This window comes from Zalophus californianus, chromosome 4 (assembly GCF_009762305.2).
Source record: "Zalophus californianus isolate mZalCal1 chromosome 4, mZalCal1.pri.v2, whole genome shotgun sequence".
Taxonomy (NCBI): Eukaryota; Metazoa; Chordata; class Mammalia; order Carnivora; family Otariidae; genus Zalophus; species Zalophus californianus.
The window spans coordinates 101,570,935-101,591,286 of NC_045598.1; the positions used below are offsets into that span (position 1 = coordinate 101,570,935).

The window sequence follows — 20,352 nt, forward strand, 5'->3', positions numbered from 1 at the left end:
ATATATGCCACATCTTCTTTATTCATTCTTCTATTGATGAATACTTAATTTGCTTCCATATCTTGGCTATTGTAAATAATGCTGCAGTGAACACAGGGGTGCATATATCTCTTCAAATCGTCTTCAGGTAATTACCCAGAAGTGGGAATCCTAGATCATATGATGGCTCTATTTTTTTTTTTTTTTTAAGTAGAGCTTAAAAAAAGTAGAGCTCCAGCATGGAGCTCAACATAGGGCCTGAACTCATGACCCTGAGATCAAGACCTAAGGTGAGATCAAGAGCGGATGTTTACCTGACTGAGCCACCCAGGTGCCCCAGTAGCTCTATTTTTAATTTTGTAAGGAACCTCCATACTCTCTTCCATAGTGGCTACACCAATTTATATTCCCACCAGCAGTGCACAAGGGTTCCCTTCATAAGCTTTTTTTAGTACATTATAGAACCATACTGAAAAAGAAGACTCTAGATTCATTCTTTTTATTTCTAGCAGATCTATAACATTAAGAAATTCTCCTCCTCCTCCTATGTGCCTCCTCCGCTCCCCTCCCCTGACTGTTCCCCTAAAAATGCATTCTTCAAAACCTTTGATTTCAATAATATAAATAAAATCAAGATACAAAGTTGCACATGCAATGTTATTTCTATTTTGTGGAATTCTCACAAGCATATGAACTGAAGAACTGAAAGGAAATACATTAAAAATCTTTGTCGAGGGGGGCGCCTGGCTGGCTCAGTCGTTAAGCGTCTGCCTTCGGCTTAGGTCATGATCCCAGGATCCTAGGATCGAGCCCCGCATCGGGCTCCCTGCTCGGCGGGAAGCCTGCTTCTCCCTCTCCCACTCCCCCTGCTTGTGTTCCTGCTCTCACTATCTCTCTCTCTGTCAAATAAAATAAAATAAAATCTTTTAAAAAAAAATCTTTGTCGAGGGATGCCTGAGTGGCTCAGTCGGTTAAGCATCTGCCTTTGGCTCAGGTCATGGTCCCAGGGGTCTGGGCTACAGTCCCACATTGGGCTCCTTGCTCAGCAGGGAGTCTGCTTCTCCCTCTGCCTGCTTGTCCCCCTGCTCGTGCACTTTCTCTCTCTCTCTCAAATAAGTAAATAAAATCTTCAAGAAAAAATGTTTGTCAATGTTGCCTTTAAGTGGTAGCGCTTTTTTATTACTTTTCTGTATACATTTTTCTCCTTTCCAAAATTTTCTAGAAGGAACATGTCATTCTTTTTAAATCATTAAAAATAGATGCAATAAAGAAAGGAAATAGTAAAAGATTATGTGAATAAAAGGGTAAGTAGAAACAGGAAAAAAATATCTATCTCTTGATGCTTGGTCTAGGGCTCCTAGATGGACTGTGCCAACTGCCTTGGCATACGACAGTGCCTTGTGAATAGTGGTTGTTAATAAGATTGAGGACTACAGAATGCATTGCCAGGACCAAAAGTCAAAAGCACAAGCTAAGTTTGAGAAGTGGGTGGGGAGACCACATACCATCCCCCGGTGATGTGACTGAATTTGAAGCAGATTATTTTTCACGTCTCTTTTGAAAGAGTAATTATCAGTGTCTTAGCTGATTCAGGGCGTAGGGAAGAGAATTTATTAGATATTTGGGCGTCCGATAACCTCATGGGGCAAAGTGAGAAAAAGAATTACTTGAACTTCCTTTACCTTTTTGTGGCATTAAGTGGTTTGTTTCTCTGAACCTTGATGGATACGAGCAAGAAATATAATGTTCATTCCTTTTAGGCCGAAGACTTAGTACAAGAGCAAAGAAGGTGATAAAACATGGATCAGTTGTCGCAGATGCACAGTGATGCTTGTAGCTTCTCTGTAGCTGTTGAGGACTTAGTAGCCCTTCGGAAAACTGTCTGCCAGAGTTCCATTTGGCCGTGGTCACTCACAGTGAATAGAGTCTGTTGAGTGAAGGGTGTAATTGCAGCCTGTACTGGAGAAAAGTGGATGTTGCTGTATCAGTGCCAAGTCAGCCCACACTTAGGCGGCATGCAGAGGGAGACTCGGGAGTGATGTTGTCTCTGTTCTGAGGGGGCTTTGCCAAATAAGCATCCTAGCTTGCAGAGGTTATAATGATAGGTCTTGAGATGAGAAAAAATTATCATCTCTCTGTATTTATGCTCTGCATCTGTGCCTTCTACCTTATTTGCATTCAAATATGTTTTTGCAGTTCTGGTGCTGAGAGGGGGTGGGCTTTGGTAACATTTGGAACATGACGATACACTCATTTTCTCTGTTGGCAAGAGAAAAAAAGATCTGAGAAGTCTCAGAGCTTGTTCACTATGGGCCTGTCCTGTTTTGATTGTCTGTCCCATCACGTCTTCTGCCTTTTAGTTTCTTCCCTTTGTCTGTTAGGGACGGTGGCAAGGGTTAGCACAGAAGAGGTTCAGGGACGGCATGAACATTTAGAGAGATTTGGGTAAAGATAAGGAAGCGTAAAATGATGGACGACTCACTTTTCAGGATAGGACCTATAAAAAAACTCATACTAGCCACTTCCCTTTTAGGATTTTAATTCATTTGTCACATGGCATCTATTACACCAGTATTCAAATACTCAAGTGTGAGCTGTGTCCAGCCGGGATGAATTGGCATCTCAAAAAACAAGTTTGTGTCTGGATTTGAGTCTAAATCCAATCTCGACACAGCATCACTGTCCACCCTCCCTCTCCGCTCAGATTCTCAGGGGTCACTTCCCTGCAGTCAAGCCAGGTACAGAGGAAGCTTCCGGTAAAGGCGTAGGTAGAAATAAGACATACTGGAAAAAGGTAAAGGTTTGTAGTCAAGTGCCATTTTCAAGTTCAGGCTTGACACCAGCTAGCTGTATGATCTTGGGCAAGTCACTTCATCCTCCTAGACCCCTTGTTTCCTCATCTGTGATACAGGACCTGCTGGACAGGATTTTGTGAGGACTGAATGAGATGTTGCCTGGAAAGCATTGGGCATTTAATGAATTGTGGTGACGGCATTGGTGGTGGGTGGTGGTGATCATACAGAGTAATGATGGACATTTAATGCAAGATTGTGCTGAGGGGAATTCCACTGGAAGAGAACATGTTGAACTGTGAAGTCAGGCACAGGCAGGCCAGAGACGGTCACCTGTAGACGTCTCTGTTCCTAAGCTGCCACTGCTTGTGAAACCCTACCATTTAAAAGTTCTCAAAGCCAGAACACACATTAGAGAAAGTAGGCCACAGTTCTTCTCCTTCCAACCCTTTTCTATTTGCAAGTGTGTTCAATGGGGATACAAATAAAAAATATAAAAAATTGACTCTGAACATCAGAAAGATTTCTTTGGACCAGACTTTAGTTACTTATGTCAAATGCACTTTAAGAATATAGGAATTAGGGGTGCCTGGGTGGCTCAGTCAGTTAAGCATCTGCCTTCAGCTCAGGTCATGATCCCAGGGTCCTGGGATCGAGCCCTGCATCGGGCTCCTGCTCAGCAGGGAGCCTGCTTTTCCCTCTCCCCCCACCGACCCCCTGCTCGTGCTTTCTCTCGCTATCTCTCTCTCTTTCTCAAATAAATAAATGAAATCTTTAAAAAAAAAAAGAATATAGGAATTAGAATGGAATGTGTGTTTCGTTCAGTGTCTAGTGCTGAGCAAACCTCAACAACCTTCTTGTCACACCACATAATCTCCACTGTTTGAGGAGGTCAGACTGAACCTAACCTCTTACACTGTTTATCTTTTTTTGAGGGCTTCATTAGAAGGGCAGTGTAAATCGGATCAAAATACATTCTCTTTTTTAAAAAATAAGAATTAAACTGTTAGGGGTGCTTGGGTGGCTCAGTCGGTTAAGTGTCCAACTCTTGATCTCAGCTTAGGTCTTGATCTTGGGGTCATGAGTTCAAGCCCTGAATTGGGCTCCATGCTAGGTGTTGGAGCCTAGTCAAAAAAAAAAAAAAAAAAAAATTTAACCTTTTAGTATAAAATAGTAAAAAAAGAAAAAAGGTGGATATTCACATGTATTTTCTACCATCCTAAACCTCCATCCTTATCTCTTGTGCAGATTCTCTTCTAGTCTAGATTCTAGTCCCTATCTAGAGGCATTTTTACTATGGTACAAATCTTAGTCCTGATCCTTCTTTGCTTACATTTTAAATCATCTTTGGGGGTTCTAAGTAGTTACACAAAGCTAATGTGTTTGAGCAAGGAAATGCAAATGAAGAACCAGTTTGCACCCTTGACTTCCCTTAATACTCCTACCTGAGGGTTAGAGCTTGGGGAAGGAAGGTTTGAGGAGAGGGAAAGGTAAAAGCATTGCCTGGGGTGGGGGGTGGGTCCTGGGGGCAGTTTATGCTTACTCAGGCAGACAAAATTAATTGCTATCTCATTTATGTTCTGAAATCTCTGTTTTAGGGGCGCCTGGGTGGCTCAGTCGTTAAGCGTCTGCCTTCAGCTCAGGTCATGATCTCAGGGTTCTTGGATGGAGCCCCGCATCGGGCTCCCTGCTTGGCGGGAAGCCTGCTTCTCCCTCTCCCACTCCCCCTGCTTGTGTTCCCTCTCTCGCTGTGTCTCTCTCTTTCTCTGTCAAATAAATAAATAAATAAAATCTTAAAAAAAAAAAATCTCTGTTTTAAATCTCATTATTCTTGTAATTATCTCTTTGAATGCCATCTGCCTTCCCCAGTAGACTCTGAGCACCTTGATGATGGAGTATATTTCTTTTTCATCTTTATGTTTCCAGGGCTTGCCATATAAGCCACTTCTCAATAAATGTTTATGAAAAGGAATTGGAAAAAACCTAAGAACGTCAATCATGGCCCAGGTTTTTGCTCTAAGTACTGCTATAGCAGATTGTTTTTTACCCTTCTGAGTTTTTGTTTATGACCCAAAAAACTCTATAAAAATAAGTCTGAAAGATAGAAAAATGCCTCCAAGAGATGGCCTTTGTCCACAGGCTTACAGATCTTAAGCAAGAGTGGTGGTAAGTGATGAAGGAGGGGCCTAAACTGTGTGGCGCTCCAACAACCTAAGTGGACGTGACTGCCCTGGGGAGAGGACCTGAAAATAACCGTCCCTTTGGGAGTTTGCACTCTCATCAGGGAAGAAATACCCCATGGTTAAAAATTTTAATAAGTGAAACCAAGGAAAAGAAAGTACTGGGGACTAGGCAGACATCAGCTCCTCAGACATGGTTTGGGGGGTGACTTTGGTCCTGGGATACCACCATCTCATACTGTTTAAAGATTTGTCTCACAACCTGCTTTGTAATGTAAAGTTGTATGGTTGCCATTTTGCCATTGCTCGTGAATAATATAGTCGGATAACATGATCCATTGCTCTTCTCAGTCCACAAATTAAACAGACCAAAATACAAGGCAATAATACCAAATGTGCAGTTTGCAAAGGAGGGCCAATGGCTGCACTATAGAAACTCTCTCTCTGAAGGCTCCATCGTAGTGTTGCCCTTTGGTAAGAAAGGAGGACCCACGTTTCTACCCCGTCCCCACAATGTTAGGAGAGAATAGACAAGTGGCATCCCTCTGCTGCTTACATTTTGGAAAGGAGCCATGTCAGTGTGGCCATTTTCGAGCAAAGCAAAATTGAGTGCTTGGATATTCCTGACATAATTGAAACTGCTATAGTTAGGAAATTACTGGAAAAAAAAATCATCAGAGCACAGTTTGACAGCAACAGAGTAGCAGAGTGTAGCAGATGGCTTTGGGAAAGTCAATTATTTTCTGATTAGTCTCAACCTAATCACCCTGGAAAACTGTAGGAAAAGCTAGTAATATGGGATATTAAATGTTGATGTGTTGTTTGAGTCCAATATCTTCTTAGCTATTTATCAGCAAATCAAGAGAGCATGGGCAACATACCATGCAGCAATAAATGGGCGAACAGCTTGTGGGTGGGTTGTACTTGGAAAATGCTTGGTTCTTCAAATTAAGCAAGAGAGTGGCTTGGCAAAATTTAGAATTTACCATCCTATATTACTGCTTCACAAAGCCGTGTGCGCGTGTGTGTAGGGCCTAGCTAGCTTGGAGTCTGTCTCTAGTATACGTCAATACTCTTTGCACTTTGGTTTATCAGATGTTGTCACAAATTGCGATCCCCTGGACATATATACCCTGTGTTTCTTCACTATGAGCCCCTTCCCTGGGGGAGCATCAGATTCCTTCCCAACCTTTTGGAACAGATGATGAGCCCCACTCTTGGGCAATAAGGGAGGGAACTTGAGCTGTTAATAGAGTTAAAGTGATTTTTAAAAATCTCCTGAGACTGTAAGTATGTCCATTAACTCAGTACCCATCCAAAGTGACCTCTCTATCCTTCCACTTACTGATTCACAATGGGCAGACAGCTAGCTCAGAGTGAGTGTGGGTGGACTGGAGAAGATCAAGTATCTCATGGGGCCTGTATGCTCTGCGTTGTTGTAACCTGCTCCTGATCTATAATGTGGAATCTTCAGAGCAAAGAGGATTGATTGAGATCATGTCTGGAAAGTTCCCCAGATCCTTGGAAATTGTTAAAATGAGTTTTATAGTTAAGCGTCTCTTGGAATAGAATTGCATAATTACTGCGAGGAACCTTAGAAAAATCTGTGTATTTCTTTTACAAATATTTGAGGAAACTGAAGCCCAAGAGGTAAAAGTGATTTATAAACCACTTTTAGTAGTTTATCATCATAGATTCGTGAACTGCATGCTGAAGCAATCAGGTTACTCAAGACTGAGTTTTTTTCCTTTTACCTGAGTGTGGTTGACACACAATGTTACATTAGTTTCAGGTATACAACAGTGATTCCACAAGTTTAGGTACTGTCATTATTCTATGTTCATCACAAGTGTAGCTACTCTCTGTCACCAGACATCACTATTATAATATCATTGACCATATTCCCTGTGCTGGACCTTTTCTCCTCCTGACCTATTCATTCTATAGCGGGAAGCCTGTGTCGGCCACTCCTTTTCACCCATTTTTCCCAACTCCTCCCCCCTGACAACCATCAGTTTTTTCTCTGTATTTATAGGTCTGATTCTGCATTTTGTTTCTCTATTCATTTGGGTTTTTTTTTTTTTAATTGCACGTAGGAGTGAAATCGCATGGTATTTGTCTTTCTCAGTCTGTCTTATTTCACTTAACAGAATATCCTCTAGGTCCATCTCTGTCGTCTCAAATGGCATGATCTCATCCTTTTATGGTTGCCTGATATTCCATTGTGTATATATACCACATATTCCTTATCCATTCTCAAGACTATGCGTTAAAGCAGAAATGAAATTCTGTCTGCACTTGATCTATACCATGGTGACAGTCTCAGAGACCTACATGGAGCCAGGCAGGTATCACAAGTGAGTGTGCGAGCTGGGGCTACGAAGGTAAGATAAGGACTGTGACAAACTGGAGATCCTGCGTTTGTTCTGTTGAAAGGGAGCAGGCTATCCCGTTAGGTGGGAAGGCAGGCCCACTGTTGCTAGACCCATTCACTTTCTTTCTTTTTTTTTTTTAAAGATTTTATTTATTTGTTTGAGAGAGAGAGAGTAAGAGATAGAGAGCACGAGAGGGGGGAGGGTCAGAGGGAGAAGCAGACTCCCCGCGAGCAGGGAGCCCGATGCGGGACTCGATCCCGGGACTCCAGGATCATGACCTGGGCCGAAGGCAGTCGCTTAACCAGCTGAGCCACCCAGGCGCCCAACCCCATTCATTTTCTAAGAGAAGTTAGAAGTAGGTCATCCTTGTGCCGACCAAATGAAAACATGCTGGCTAGGCTGAATTTGGCCTAGGGAGTGACCATGTTGCTGATGGCAGATGCACAGTTACTTACCTAAGTCTGCAGGCTGAGTGAAAAAGAATCCATTCAGTGGCTGAATAGCAGCGGCTAAGTGTAAGTTTTCTCCCCACAAATCTTTCAACACATTGCTCTGGCTGATGGCTTCAACATCCTTCCCCTACTTTAGCTCAACGGAGGGGGATTCGTAAGCGGTACCATCATCTCTTTAATTGTTCTACTCTCAGGGAACATTTTTAATGGGAAGTAGAGAAGGGAAAGAGGCAGATGACCTGGAAGAACCACAAGCTGGTGATCTGCTTTTGAATAATAAAAAGCCACCAGGTGGTGTGTGTAGTCCAATGTGACTTGTCTGGTACTTTGATGTCCATCTGGAACTTAACAAAGTGAAGATTCATGCCAGCATCCCGCCCTGAGGCCCAGAAGGAAGAACAACAGTTTCTAAACAAATGCGAGTCTCTCTTCCGCCTGCCTGTGAATGTGTTCTGGCTTTTAAAAAGAGAAGCCCTCTAAATCTCTGGCTACAGAGTTCTTTTTGGAATGACTAACTGGGTGTACCCAAGAGTCTAAGGAATAAACTAAATGTTGAAAGGATCTCTCTGTAGGATTATTGCAATCGGCTCTGTTTCTGCCTTCCCCACCCAGTCCGTTGTCAAAACAGTAGCCAGCCCTTTTAAAGCATTCATCACTCAGTTCAGCTCTCTTTTTGACTCACAAGATTCTAGTGGCTAAATTCTTCTCAACGGCCTGAAAGGCCTTATACGCTCTGACCCCTGCACAGCCTTCCCATTACTTCCTTGACCTTACCTCCTACTACTTCCTCACTATGTGCTCACTCTCTCTGCCCAGCCATACTGGCCTCCTTTCTGCTCCCAAACACTCTGGCATGCTGCCTCCTGTGAGCCTTTGTATTTGATGTTCTCTGCTTAGAAGACTCTTTCCCCAATGCCTACTCTCTTGCTTCTCAGAGAAACATTGCCTACTGAAAACTGCAACCCCTTCCTCTTCCCTGTACCTCCAGCACTCCCTCTCCCCATTCCCTACTTCAATGTTTTATGGTACTTGTCCACAATTACTCTACACAGTTTACTTATTTGTTTCCCCTTTCTGTAAGTTCCACAAGTGCAGGCATTTCCATCTGTTTGATTCACTGCTATATTCATGGTGCTTAAAACAGTGCCTAAAAACATAGTAGGTGCTTGACAAGTATTTGTTGAGTACGTTTTGAAAAAATTTTTCCCTTCTTTGCTACGGATGGTGACTTTCACTGTGCTAGACAAACATACCTCTTGCTACCGAGCCGTGGTATTTTTAACATTACCTTTAATAGACTTTATCTGGTTTCCAAGTTTTCTTTTTTTTTTTTAAAGATTTTATTTATTTATTTGAGAGAGAATGAGATAGAGAGAGAGAGAGCATGAGAGGGGGGAGGGTCAGAGGGAGAAGCAGACTTCCTACTGAGCAGGGAGCCTGATCCGGGACTCCAGGATGATGACCTCAGCCGAAGGCAGTTGCCTAACCAACTGAGCCACCCAGGCGCCCCTGGTTTCCAAGTTTCCAAGTTTTCTGAGTCAGCTCTACTTCCTACACGTATCTTGAGCTTTTTTTGCTTATCTCCATCTCCACTGACTTTCTCTTAGTCAAAACCATCACAACTTCTTCTTGCTTTTCCCATCCATTTGTATTCCCTCCACACTGCCTCATTCAGCAGCCAGAATCGTCTATTTAAAATCTAAATCTGGTCATTTACCATTCACTCCCTCATTTAAAATCCTTCCGTGGTTTCCCACTGCCCTTCACATAAAACTCAATCTCCTTACCCCATCACACAAGGTCCTGCATGGTCGGGTGGCAACACTGGTTTTCTCTGTTCTTCTAACAGATTGACTTCCTCCCCGACGTGGGGTCTTTGCTGTTCCCTCATGATGGAATTGTTTGTTCAGTGGCTATCTTTACAGGTACTTATTGAGGATGGGAACCCTTCCTGTGGCATTTGTCTTTGTATCTCCAACACTTAACACTGCCCTTGATATATAGTAGGAGCTTAATGGATACTTGTGGAGAAATAAAAGAAAACAGAACATAGGTGTCTTACTGACCCAGAGATGGGGGGACCATGTGGGGTGGTATCTCATTAATTAACAATATATTTTCTTTCCACAGAGATTATTTTGCAGAGGATGAAGGGGAGATGGTACCTAGAACAAGTCATGCAGCAGGTAAGGAGGCCGTGGGCCTTACCTTGATAAATTCTTGAGTGCTTGCTGATTATAATTGCCATAAATTATGGCCCCTTTAAAGTCATTATGGCAATATTCTCTAATTTCCAGACCTGCACATACCACTGTAGCATATAATTTCCCACCTTCCCAGCACAGTGCAGTAAATCATAATTGAAATACTTATGTGAACTCTTCGTGCTTTTAACGATTCTGTAATTGCAAGGTTTAAGGCACTTGTAAAAAGATTAAGATAGATTTTGCCAAACGAAATCTCTACTCATATACCATTAAAATGGGTACAATAGTAGTGTCAGCCTCATAAGTGAGATTAAGTGAGAGAAGCTCTTAGTACAGAGTTTATCGAGGAATAAGCACCCAGTAAATATTATTATTATTATTAATGTATTTATAATAATATCATATCATTACTGAACTAACATTAGCCTGGGAGCTACCTGAATTATGAAACCAAAGTGAAGATAGTTCTCTTTTGGGGAGCATTTTTCACAAAAACTTTTAATCACGTAAGGGTTCTACTTACTTTGCTAAGTGATTTGCCTTTTTCATACCAGCCTTGAAGCACAGATGGTTCATGTGCACAACATGGAAAAAGGTTTTAATTTGAATGTGTTAGGGATTTCAGAGTCACTTAAAATTAGCATTTGTAACTGTGTATGTTAAGTCTACAAATTCCAAGGGTCTGCCATACTTACTTTGAACATCAAGATCCTCCATTCTGAGGTAAAGATCAAAGGGCTAGGGCAAAAATGGAAGGGTAGGTATGATACCTACTACAGGCAAGATATTAGGTTGAGTACTTTCATTTTTTATTTCCTTTAATTCATATAGAAGATCTGTGAGGTAAGTATTGTTATTCCCATTTTTACTGAGGCAATGAGGCTCAGCCAAATTAAGATATTTGCCTTGGGGGCGCCTGGGTGGCGCAGTCCGTTAAAGCCTCTGCCTTCAGCTCAGGTCATGATCCCGGGGTCCTGGGATTGAGACCCCCCCATCCCCTGCTCAGCGGGGAGTCTGCTTCTTTCTCCCTCTCCTCCCTACTTGTGCTCTCTCACTATCTCTGTCTCTCTCTCAAATAAATAAATAAAATCTTTTAAAAAGAGAGATTTGCCTAAATTCCCACAATTTGCAAGTGGTCAGGATTCATATCCAAGCTTCAAAGGCTCGTCTCCTTCTATCACATCTCACTAATCTAACTATAATGTATTGTTCTGTTTCATCAAATCGCCTTCCATTCAATAGCCTATTTAATTTCACCTAAATGTGGGAGAAATAATTCTTTCCAATTTCTCTTTAGTAAAGCATTTACGTTTACTTAGAAGTAATCAGAATATCAACAGAACAGGTGCAACATTACTATAATTATTATTAATTTGCAATCACAGAGTAGCATACAATTAACAGAACAACAATTCTTTTGTACAAGCTGAATGAAAGACAACTGAATATGGAAAAAATACCACCTCTATCCATAACGAATTTGTGCTGTGCACCAATAAAACCTGCTTTAAATTTCTGTTCTAATTTAAACCCCTATCTTCTACCAGGCAAGGTTCGTGGCTTTTGGAAATACCATTAAGGACAGGGCTATCAAAAGACACACCTGATACTGTGTTAATTTTACACAAATGAAGACCGTGTACAGTGTGCAGTTTAAAAACAAATCACATGGCCTTACATTTCAACGTTTTTTTCTTTAAAACCAGTGGTGTAATGGGGAGTTAAATACTTTTAGACAAGAAAAATAAATGCTACATTGGAATCATCCTATTTCTCATGACTATTTTCTTTTTTTTTTTAAAGGTTTTATTTATTTATTTATTTGACAGAGACAGAGATAGCGAGAGAGGGAACACAAGCAGGGGGAGTGGGAGAGGGAGAAGCAGGCTTCCCGCTGAGCAGGGAGCCCGATGCGGGGCTGGATCCCAGGACCCCGGGATCATGACCTGAGCCCAAGGCAGACGCCCAACGACTGAGCCACCCAGGTGCCCGACTATTTTCTTCTTCATCATATTTTATCTTCTGCATTTTTCCCCTTACCATCATCTTCCTGATCCTTTTTGTCTTCCTCCTCTTTTTCTTTCTTTTCTTAGCAGAGACAAAAGTCTGAGTTGATTGCAGTATCTGGAGACTTCTTCTTGTGCTCATTCTGGCAAATTTGCAGAAAGAAAAGGAAGGAGGGAGGGAGGGATATTTGCTCCCATCCCATGACTTGCCTTTTCATTCTTAATGCTTTGCTTTGTGAGCAGAAGCTTTTTAGTTTGATGTAGCCCCACTTGTTTATTTTTGTTCTTGGTGCCTTTGCTTTTGGTGCCCGTGCATATATGGTCAATTGATTTTGACAAAGGAGACCAGAATGTACAAGGAAGGAAGGAAGGAAAGAGAAAAAGAAAGGATGGAAAAAGCATAGGATGACATTTTGCCTCTTAGCTCCTTTGTTCATAAGCGTATGTCGAGTTAATTTTTCCTCAGTGAGGCACAGAGTGACCCAGAGCCCCTTTTGCTCTTACTTATACTGATGCTGTCTGTGGAGCTCAGTGGATTGTAATGGCTGTCATTCTTTCAGACTTAAAAAAAAAAAAATGCTCAGTAAGAAAGGGTCATTGATTCCTTCTGTCAACCAAGAAAAGATGTATTTTTCTACATCTTCTATTTGTCTCTACAACCCTAAGCCCACCTCAATCTGATGTCTCCAAAGGCTAGAGAAAGAGACTCCACTTCTTGATGAAGTAGCAGGAGCATCGTATCACAAAGGGGCACAGACATAAACCAGTGCGTTTCACTGGGGACCACTATTTTTTTTTTTAAAGATTTTATTTATTTGGGCGCCTGGGTGGCTCAGTTGGTTAAGCAACTGCCTTTGGCTCAGGTCTTGATCCTGGAGTCCCGGGATCGAGTCCCACATTGGGCTCCCTGCTCAGCGGGGAGTCTGCTTCTCCCTCTGACCCTCTTCCCTCTTGTGCTCTCTATCTCTCATTCTCTCTCTCTGTCAAATAAATAAATAAAACCTTTAAAAAAAAAGATTTTATTTATTTGACAGAGAGAGCGTGCGCACAAGCAGGGGGAGTGGCAGGCAGAGGGAGAAACAGGCTCCCTCAGCAGGGAGCCTGATGTGGGGCTCGATCCCAGGGCCCTGGGATCATGACCTGAGCCGAAGGCAGTTGCTTAACCATCTGAGCCACCCAGGCGCCCCACTGGGGACCATTATTAATATGATCAACCACAGGCTACTTTATGTGAACTGTTTCCATGTGGCCCAGAATAGTTTGTATTTTGTAGAAACCAAATTCTGCTGGAATGTGCCAGTTAGAATGATCATAGTGCTACTGTTATATAAAATGTTTTTGTCGTTCTGTTTTACTCGCAGCTTTTCTTAGTGACACTAAAGATCGAGGCCCTCCAGTGCAATCACAGATCTGGAGAAGTGGTGAAAAGACCCTCTTTGGACAGACGCCTTCCTTGAGAGCATTTGAAAAAGCCCCTCAGGTGCAGACCCAGGCTCTTCGAGACTTTGAGAAGGTAAGTCATGTGGATGGAAAATCGTGTTATCCTGATTAGAAGGAGCACCAAGGGATAGTGATGTCTCAGAAAAATATGACCCATGGCTTAGTTTGTGGGCATTCTTGCCATAATGATGTCTCTTTTAAGAGTATATTAAAGAGTATATGTGTCCCAATAAATATATGCGCTGAGCACTCTGGTTCATGGACAATTGCCTGTTACCAATGATTGTGTCTTTCCATTTTTACCCCTGGTTTACTTCTTGAATAAATTAAGAAGTTTTGTTGTGATCCCAAGGTCCCAGGATCGAGTCCTGCAACAGGCTCCTTGCCTGCTTCTCCCTCTGCCTGCCGGTCCCCCTGCTTGTGTGCATGCTCTCTCTCTCTGACAAATAAATAAATAAATAAAATACTAAAAAAAAAAAAAAAAAAAAAAGAGTTGGACCCTTAACCAGCCTAAGCCACCCAGGTGCCCACATAAAGAAGTTTAAATGGCACCCTGAAAATCTGTAACTGGACCATAGTGGGCCCAGGAGACCTAGTCCAGTCAGCTGTCTTTATTTTCTCAGTGCCTGGCTTGAACCACTCTAGATACCTGGATACTGTCTGTAGTATAAGGTGGCCTCGGCCACAACCATTTGCTTCTCAAAAAGAATCTGGCATTGTTGCTTGAAACTTCTGATTGAACCCTTGAAGTACTCTGTCTTGATACGTTTATCCTTAGATTTGGCCAAGAGCCAAATTACTGATAATGTACAAGTCCCCACCTCCCTGTGCCCTGGATTGATCCCAGGAAGTCTGTACAATAGAACCTGTCTACTGGGATTTCTTACATCCCCGTGTGCAAAAAAAAGAAATAGCTCTTTGGTGCCCCCTGGGGGTTGCCCACAGACTGTGTGGACTGAGGACTGTAAATAGGCCCTCAGATATGTGGCTTCCTTTCATTCTTGGGATTGATACCTTTGACATAAAATAATGAAATTCCACGTTCAAAAAAGGGTGCTATTTTTGGGGTTGGGTTTTTTTTTGTTGTTTTTTTTTTTTGCTCAGAGTTGTCATGGATACTGTTGTGGGTTTTTTTTGTTTGTTTATTTGTTTTTAAGACAGAGAGCTTGCAGGAGTATTAAGTGGTTTTGAAGACTAAAGCTCTGAACACCTGTATGGTGCTGGTGGTGGGAAGAGAGGTGCTAACAATCCCTCCTCTTTTTTTTCACCTTTTGCATCTGCTGCTGTGCAGAACGGGCGAGCAAAGCCGCAGTGCTCCTCAACGTGGTGCAGGGTGCTCTCTTGAGAGTCTGCAGATGTGTTCCTTTTGGTCCAGAGGTGATTTGTAACAGAGAAGTGAGGGAGTCACCTCCGCTGATGGAACGAGTGGCCAGAGGGGGCGGGGCGGGGGGGGGGCTGGGCAGAGGGAAATGAACTGAGCTGGGCCCCAAGCAGAGGTCCGCTGACTTCTCAGGTGCAGCCTTCCAAGTCCTTCCTCTCTGCGGCCTGGTCTAAGATGGCAGCATGGTCCTCACTTCTCAGGGCCGGGAACCACTCTCAGTAACCCAGAGAGGACACAGAGAAAAGGCCAGCAAGGGATATTTCACATCTCTCCCCGCTGTGTGTCAAGTAATAAATAAATAACAATGAGGCGACCACACACTTCTTTGTCAGAAAGGTGGTTGTCAGGGCTCATAGAAACTGTGTCATAGACTTTATGCACCATGATCATAAACCCTGACAGGCTGTTGGGTCAGAATGATTTTATTTTTCTTTCTTTCTTTCTTTTTATTTATTTATCTATTTATTTGACAGAGAGAGACACAGCGAGAGAGGGAACACAAGCAGGGGGAGTGGGAGAGGGAGAAGCAGGCTTCCCGCTGAGCAGGGAGCCCGATGTGGGGCTCGATCCCAGGACCCTGGGATCATGACCTGAGCCGAAGGCAGACGCTTAACAACTGAGCCACCTGGGCGCCCCAGAATGATTTTCACAGACTCCTTGCCATGTGCTTTCTCATGGGTCGTAGTCCCCCCCGCCCCGCCCCGCCCCTGGCATATCTGGGATGAGTGAGACCAGAGCAGTACGCGGATGAAACAAGCCAGCAAACGCCAGGCACCTTCTATGTGCCAGGGGCTGCTCCAAGTGTGTGCATGACTATCTCATGTAATGCCAACGATGACCCTGTGAAGAAACAGAACTACCATCCCAATTTACAAGTGAGGAAATAAAGGCACAAAGAGGAGCAAAGGAACTAATCCAATGTCCCCTAATGTGGGCCTAAAAAACTCCTTATTTTTGTGACCTAAAAGAGAGTCCTTTCTAGGCTGGGGGGCTCCCCTGGTAAAAGTATGGTGGTGTCGGGGCTGGAACAATTAATGCTTCCTACTTAGCTGAGCAGAGTGTGGCCCTGTCTTCTCTAAGTAGACTGTAAATCTTTGTTTCCCAATGGTTTCCATCACATGCTTTTTGCTCCATTAATTCTGACCTGCTCACAAGTTGGAGCTGTTTCATCCTTCTGAGTTTTTGTTCTGGTGGTCCTCTCTGCCTAGAATACCCTTTCTCTCCTATTCCGTACCTGCCAGCCTACTCATCCCTCAAGTTTCAGCTCAAGTTTCCTTTTTTTGGGGGGGGGAAGGGTGCCTTCCCTGATTCTCCGATCTCAAAATATGACCCTGACTACAAGCTCCTCAAGGGCAGAAAACACCTCTTGTTCATGCTTTTCTACTTTCTAGCATTTAGTGTAATGCCAGTATGTAGTAAGTGCTCAGTAAATGCTCATCACCTAAACTAAACTTGTGAGATTTAGATTTGGATTTCCCCTGCCTTATTTTCCTCCAGCCAATTCTAGTGAATTTGTGTTTCCCCCAGCCTCCACTCAGTAGTCACTGGGTGTATTCACAGTAAATTGCATAGTTCTAAGAAGGATATTGATGTATTAATTGATTGGTTAGGATAGGAAACTGAAAAGTCAAGAAAAGTATGCTTGTTTTGTTTTTAAAGATTTTATTTATTTATTTGAGAGAGAGAGAATGAGAGAGAGAGAGCATGAGAGGGAAGAGTGTCAGAGGGAGAAGCAGACTCCCCGCCGAGCAGGGAGCCCGATGTGGGACTCGATCCCGAGACTCCAGGATCATGACCTGAGCCGAAGGCAGTCGTTTAACCAACTGAGCCACCCAGGCACGCAAGTATGCTTGTTTTTAATGAAGAGTTTAAAAGAAGACAATTTTTCACCTAAACTGGGATGATAAAATTATAAATGTAAAGTAAAAGACCTTTTCTAATATCTGACTGGACTTATTAAGATCATAATAGTAGCTGATAATAATCAATAATATTTATCCAGTGTTTATTATATACTAGGCACCTTTTTAGATGCTTAACATATTTTATTTTAGCTGTTTTTCAGTTCATTTTCCTAACTGATGAGATAGGTATTGTTATATCCATTAGGCCTGTGAGGAGACCAAGCCTCAGATAACTTGTGTAAAGCTGTGCAGGCACAAAGTGGCAGCCAGGACGCCTCCAGTGATTCTCAGGGTTCTTGGGAAATGAAAGGACCATTCAGAGGAGAGGTTACATTGATGGAACGTTTACAGTTTGGTTTTATAGATAGAATCAAAATGGCAGATCTTACACAAAATCCCTAAGGGGTGGAGGTCTGTGGCTGTAAGTTCTAGAGAGGGCCTCCACTGCCCTCTCCTGTTTACCCATTTTCCAGTAATGTCGTCTTTAACACGAGAAGTTTAGCAAAACCAGCTACAATGTTTGCCTAATGATAGTTTGTAGCCAGCTTTCTCGGCAGTCTCAAACCAACCACAGTGATTCAGCCTGTTGAGGCCCCACCCATGCTGGCAAATTTTTCCCCTTGGATCCTGAAGTCTGTGGGGAGGGAGGGGGGAAAAAAGCCCTAAAAGGGTTTTTTTTCTACCTTTATGGAGATCTGAGTTATCACAGTCCGGGGTTCCTATTCTAGATGAGGTGAATCTGGGCCTCGTCACTGCTGCCTTCAAGTCCGGCCATTCCCAGAGTCTCTGCAGTGTTTCTCTGTCCTTATGACCTTGGGAAAGGAATGCTCCCGGAAGTGCGCTCTCATCAAAAAGAAAAGAAAAGAAAAGAAAAGAAAAAACGACATCTATGCTCACCAAACCACAGTGCCCCAGGCATATTGATTTTGTTTTCACTGGCATCCTGAGACATTCAAAAAGTTGTGAGATGAACAAGTAAATGCAGGGGCAAATCTAAAATTTTTTTCTTTTTCATTATTTTTTCTTTTTCATTATTTATTTATTTATTTGAGAAAGCGAGAGCGCGCCAATGCCCAAGCCCTTGAACTGGAGGGGGGAGGATGGGAGGGAAAGGGAGAGAGAGAGAATCTTAAGCAGTCTCCATGCCCAGCATGGAGCCCCGTGCAGGGCTCCATCTCATGACCCTGAGATCATGACCTGAGCCGAAATCAAGAGTTGGAGGCTTTATCAACTAAGCCACCCAGGTGCCCCTCCTTTTCTTTTTTAAGAATTATTTATTTATTGGACAGAGCACAATCAGAGGGAGTGGCAGGCAGAGGGAGAGGGACCCTGGTGCCCTTTCTTTTGTTTTTTTAAAGATTTTATTTTTAAGTAATCTCTACACCCAATGTGGGGCTTTAACTCACACTGAGGTCAAGAGACACATGTTCTACTGACTGAGCCAGCCAGGTGCCCTGATTCAGCTGAGCAAAAACCTCACTAAGTTAATATACCTTAGTAAGTGGGTGTAAGGAATGCAGATCAAGAATGGAGGAAGACACTCTCTCTGACAAATAAATAATTAAAAAAAAAGGGGGGGTGGCTTAGTCAGTTAAGCATCTGCCTTTGGCTCAGGTCATGATTCCAGGGTCCTTGGATCTGTCCCTTATCAGGCTCCCTGCTCAGTGGGGAGTCTGCTTCTCCCTCTGTCTGCTGCTCCCCCTGCTTGTGCGCAATCTCTCTCTCTCTCTCTCTCTCTCTCTCTCTCTCTGACAGATAATAAATAATTTTAAAGACTGGGGAAAGACTGAGAGAAGCCAGGAGGCAGGGCCTTGCAAATTGTGTAAAGGCTTTTAAATGTTAACGGAGCTCAGTGGGGAACTGCCAAAAGTTTGTGAACAGGGAGGTGACATGATCAGATTTTCCTTTTAGAAAATTCCCTTTGGCTTCTGCACAGACTCTGGGTTGGAGGAGGGAAGTCTAAGGCAGAGAGGGCAGTCAGGAGGCTGTGGCAGGATTCTGGGCAATGCCTGGTGGTGCTGACAGTGTAGGAGTGGGAGAGAGGGACAGATGAAAGAGAGAAGGAGAGTTCAGAAGCAGAAGGGACGGGGCTACGCTGTTGATTGGATGCAGAGCCAGGAAGGGAGAAGAAGCCCGAAGATGACCTCCCACCCATTCCTATCTCAGCTAGGCTGCCACTCTTGTAAACTTCCAAGTGCCTTGTACTTTTCCCTTTTTTTTTTTAAAGATTTATTTATTATTTATTTTGAGAGAGTGAGAATGAGAGAGAGAGAGAGAGTACATGAGAGGGGGGAGGGTCAGAGGGAGAAGCAGACTCCCCGCCGAGCGGGGAGCCCGATGTGGGACTCGATCCCGGGACTCCAGGATCATGACCTGAGCTGAAGGCAGTCGCTTAACCAACTGAGCCACCCAGGCGCCCTGTACTTTTCCCTTTAACAATATGAGTTCTTTGTTCAAGGTCTGTCTTTTCTTTAGAATCTGAGCTCCATGATAGCAGGGACAGCGTTTGTCTCATTCACTAGTAGATATAGTGATTAGTGTAGTACCTGGTACAGAGTGGGAAACCTCTTTCTTTTTTGTTATGTTTTAGATGAGTGGATGAGGCCAGGCTTTCTTGCTTGGGCAACTTCTAGGTGATGCCATCCTTTGAGAAAGGGAGCAACTAGAGTAAGCAGGTGTAGTACTTCTATGATTATTAAAACAGCAACAAAAACCAGTAAGAAGATTTTCATTTTGGGGGAAAAAAAATAAGGAGATCCTTCCTGTTCTTGAAAAATTCTGACTCTAACTGGCAAGACAGTCAAACAGATAATTCTAATAATAAGAGGGCGTCCCCAATATGCTGTGGAAGCACTTGGGAGGGGCCCTCACCCAGGCTTTGGGTCAGAAAGGCTTCCTTTACTAGGTAATATCTAAGTCAAGTCCCAAGGGCAAGTTGGAGATAGTCAAGTCAGAGCTGAGTGGGAGGTGAAGAGCAATGACATTCCAGGCTAATGCTGCCACCCATGAAAAGTCCCGGAGGCAGCAGAGAGCATAGTGAGTTCACAAATAGGCTTCTTGTCATGGCTGGAGCACTAGGGTGTTGATTGAGGTTCAAGTTGGCTGTGTCTCCCCCCACCCATCCCTTTTATTTTTTTATTTTTTTTATTTTTTAAAGATTTTTATTTATTTACTTGAGAGAGAGAATGAGAGAGAGAGAGCGCACATGAGAGGGGGAGGGTCAGAGGGAGAAACAGACTCCCTGCTGAGCAGGGAGCCCGATGCGGGACTTGATCCCGGGACTCCAGGATCATGACCTGAGCTGAAGGCAGTCGCGTAACCAACTGAGCCACCCAGGCGCCCCCACCCATCCCTTCTTAGGGTCAAAGCCTTCTTGTTGTAGCCATGATCATTCATGGTATCACTGTGAACTCTTAGCTCTCATGCCTAGAGAAAGTCTTGTGCCTTTGAAATCACCTTCTTTCCTAGAGAAGGTTGGAGAAAGGATTATTGAAAAACTAGAAAAATAATTGAGGCCATAAATTGATATGTCACCCCCTGAATCGTAGAAGCTCAGCAAATAATCTGTCTGGGTTGAACCAGTTGTGAACAAAACACCAAGGCCTGCTGGTGTTGGTTGGGCCAAATGGATGGAGA

General features: G+C 43.3%; 1 protein-coding gene across 5 annotated transcripts in view; it reads left to right on the top strand.

The window, feature by feature from the left end:
• LOC113911597 (phosphodiesterase 4D interacting protein) overlaps positions 1–20,352 on the top strand; it is a 214,979-nt gene that overhangs the window by 44,095 nt on the left and 150,532 nt on the right. For all 5 annotated transcript variants that reach the window (XM_027574401.2, XM_035727313.1, XM_027574414.2 and 2 more), the window contains exons 2-3: positions 9,909–9,964; positions 13,353–13,504. In XM_027574401.2, the coding sequence (XP_027430202.2) occupies positions 9,909–9,964; positions 13,353–13,504 (208 nt within the window). The remainder of the gene's footprint in view (positions 1–9,908; positions 9,965–13,352; positions 13,505–20,352) is intronic.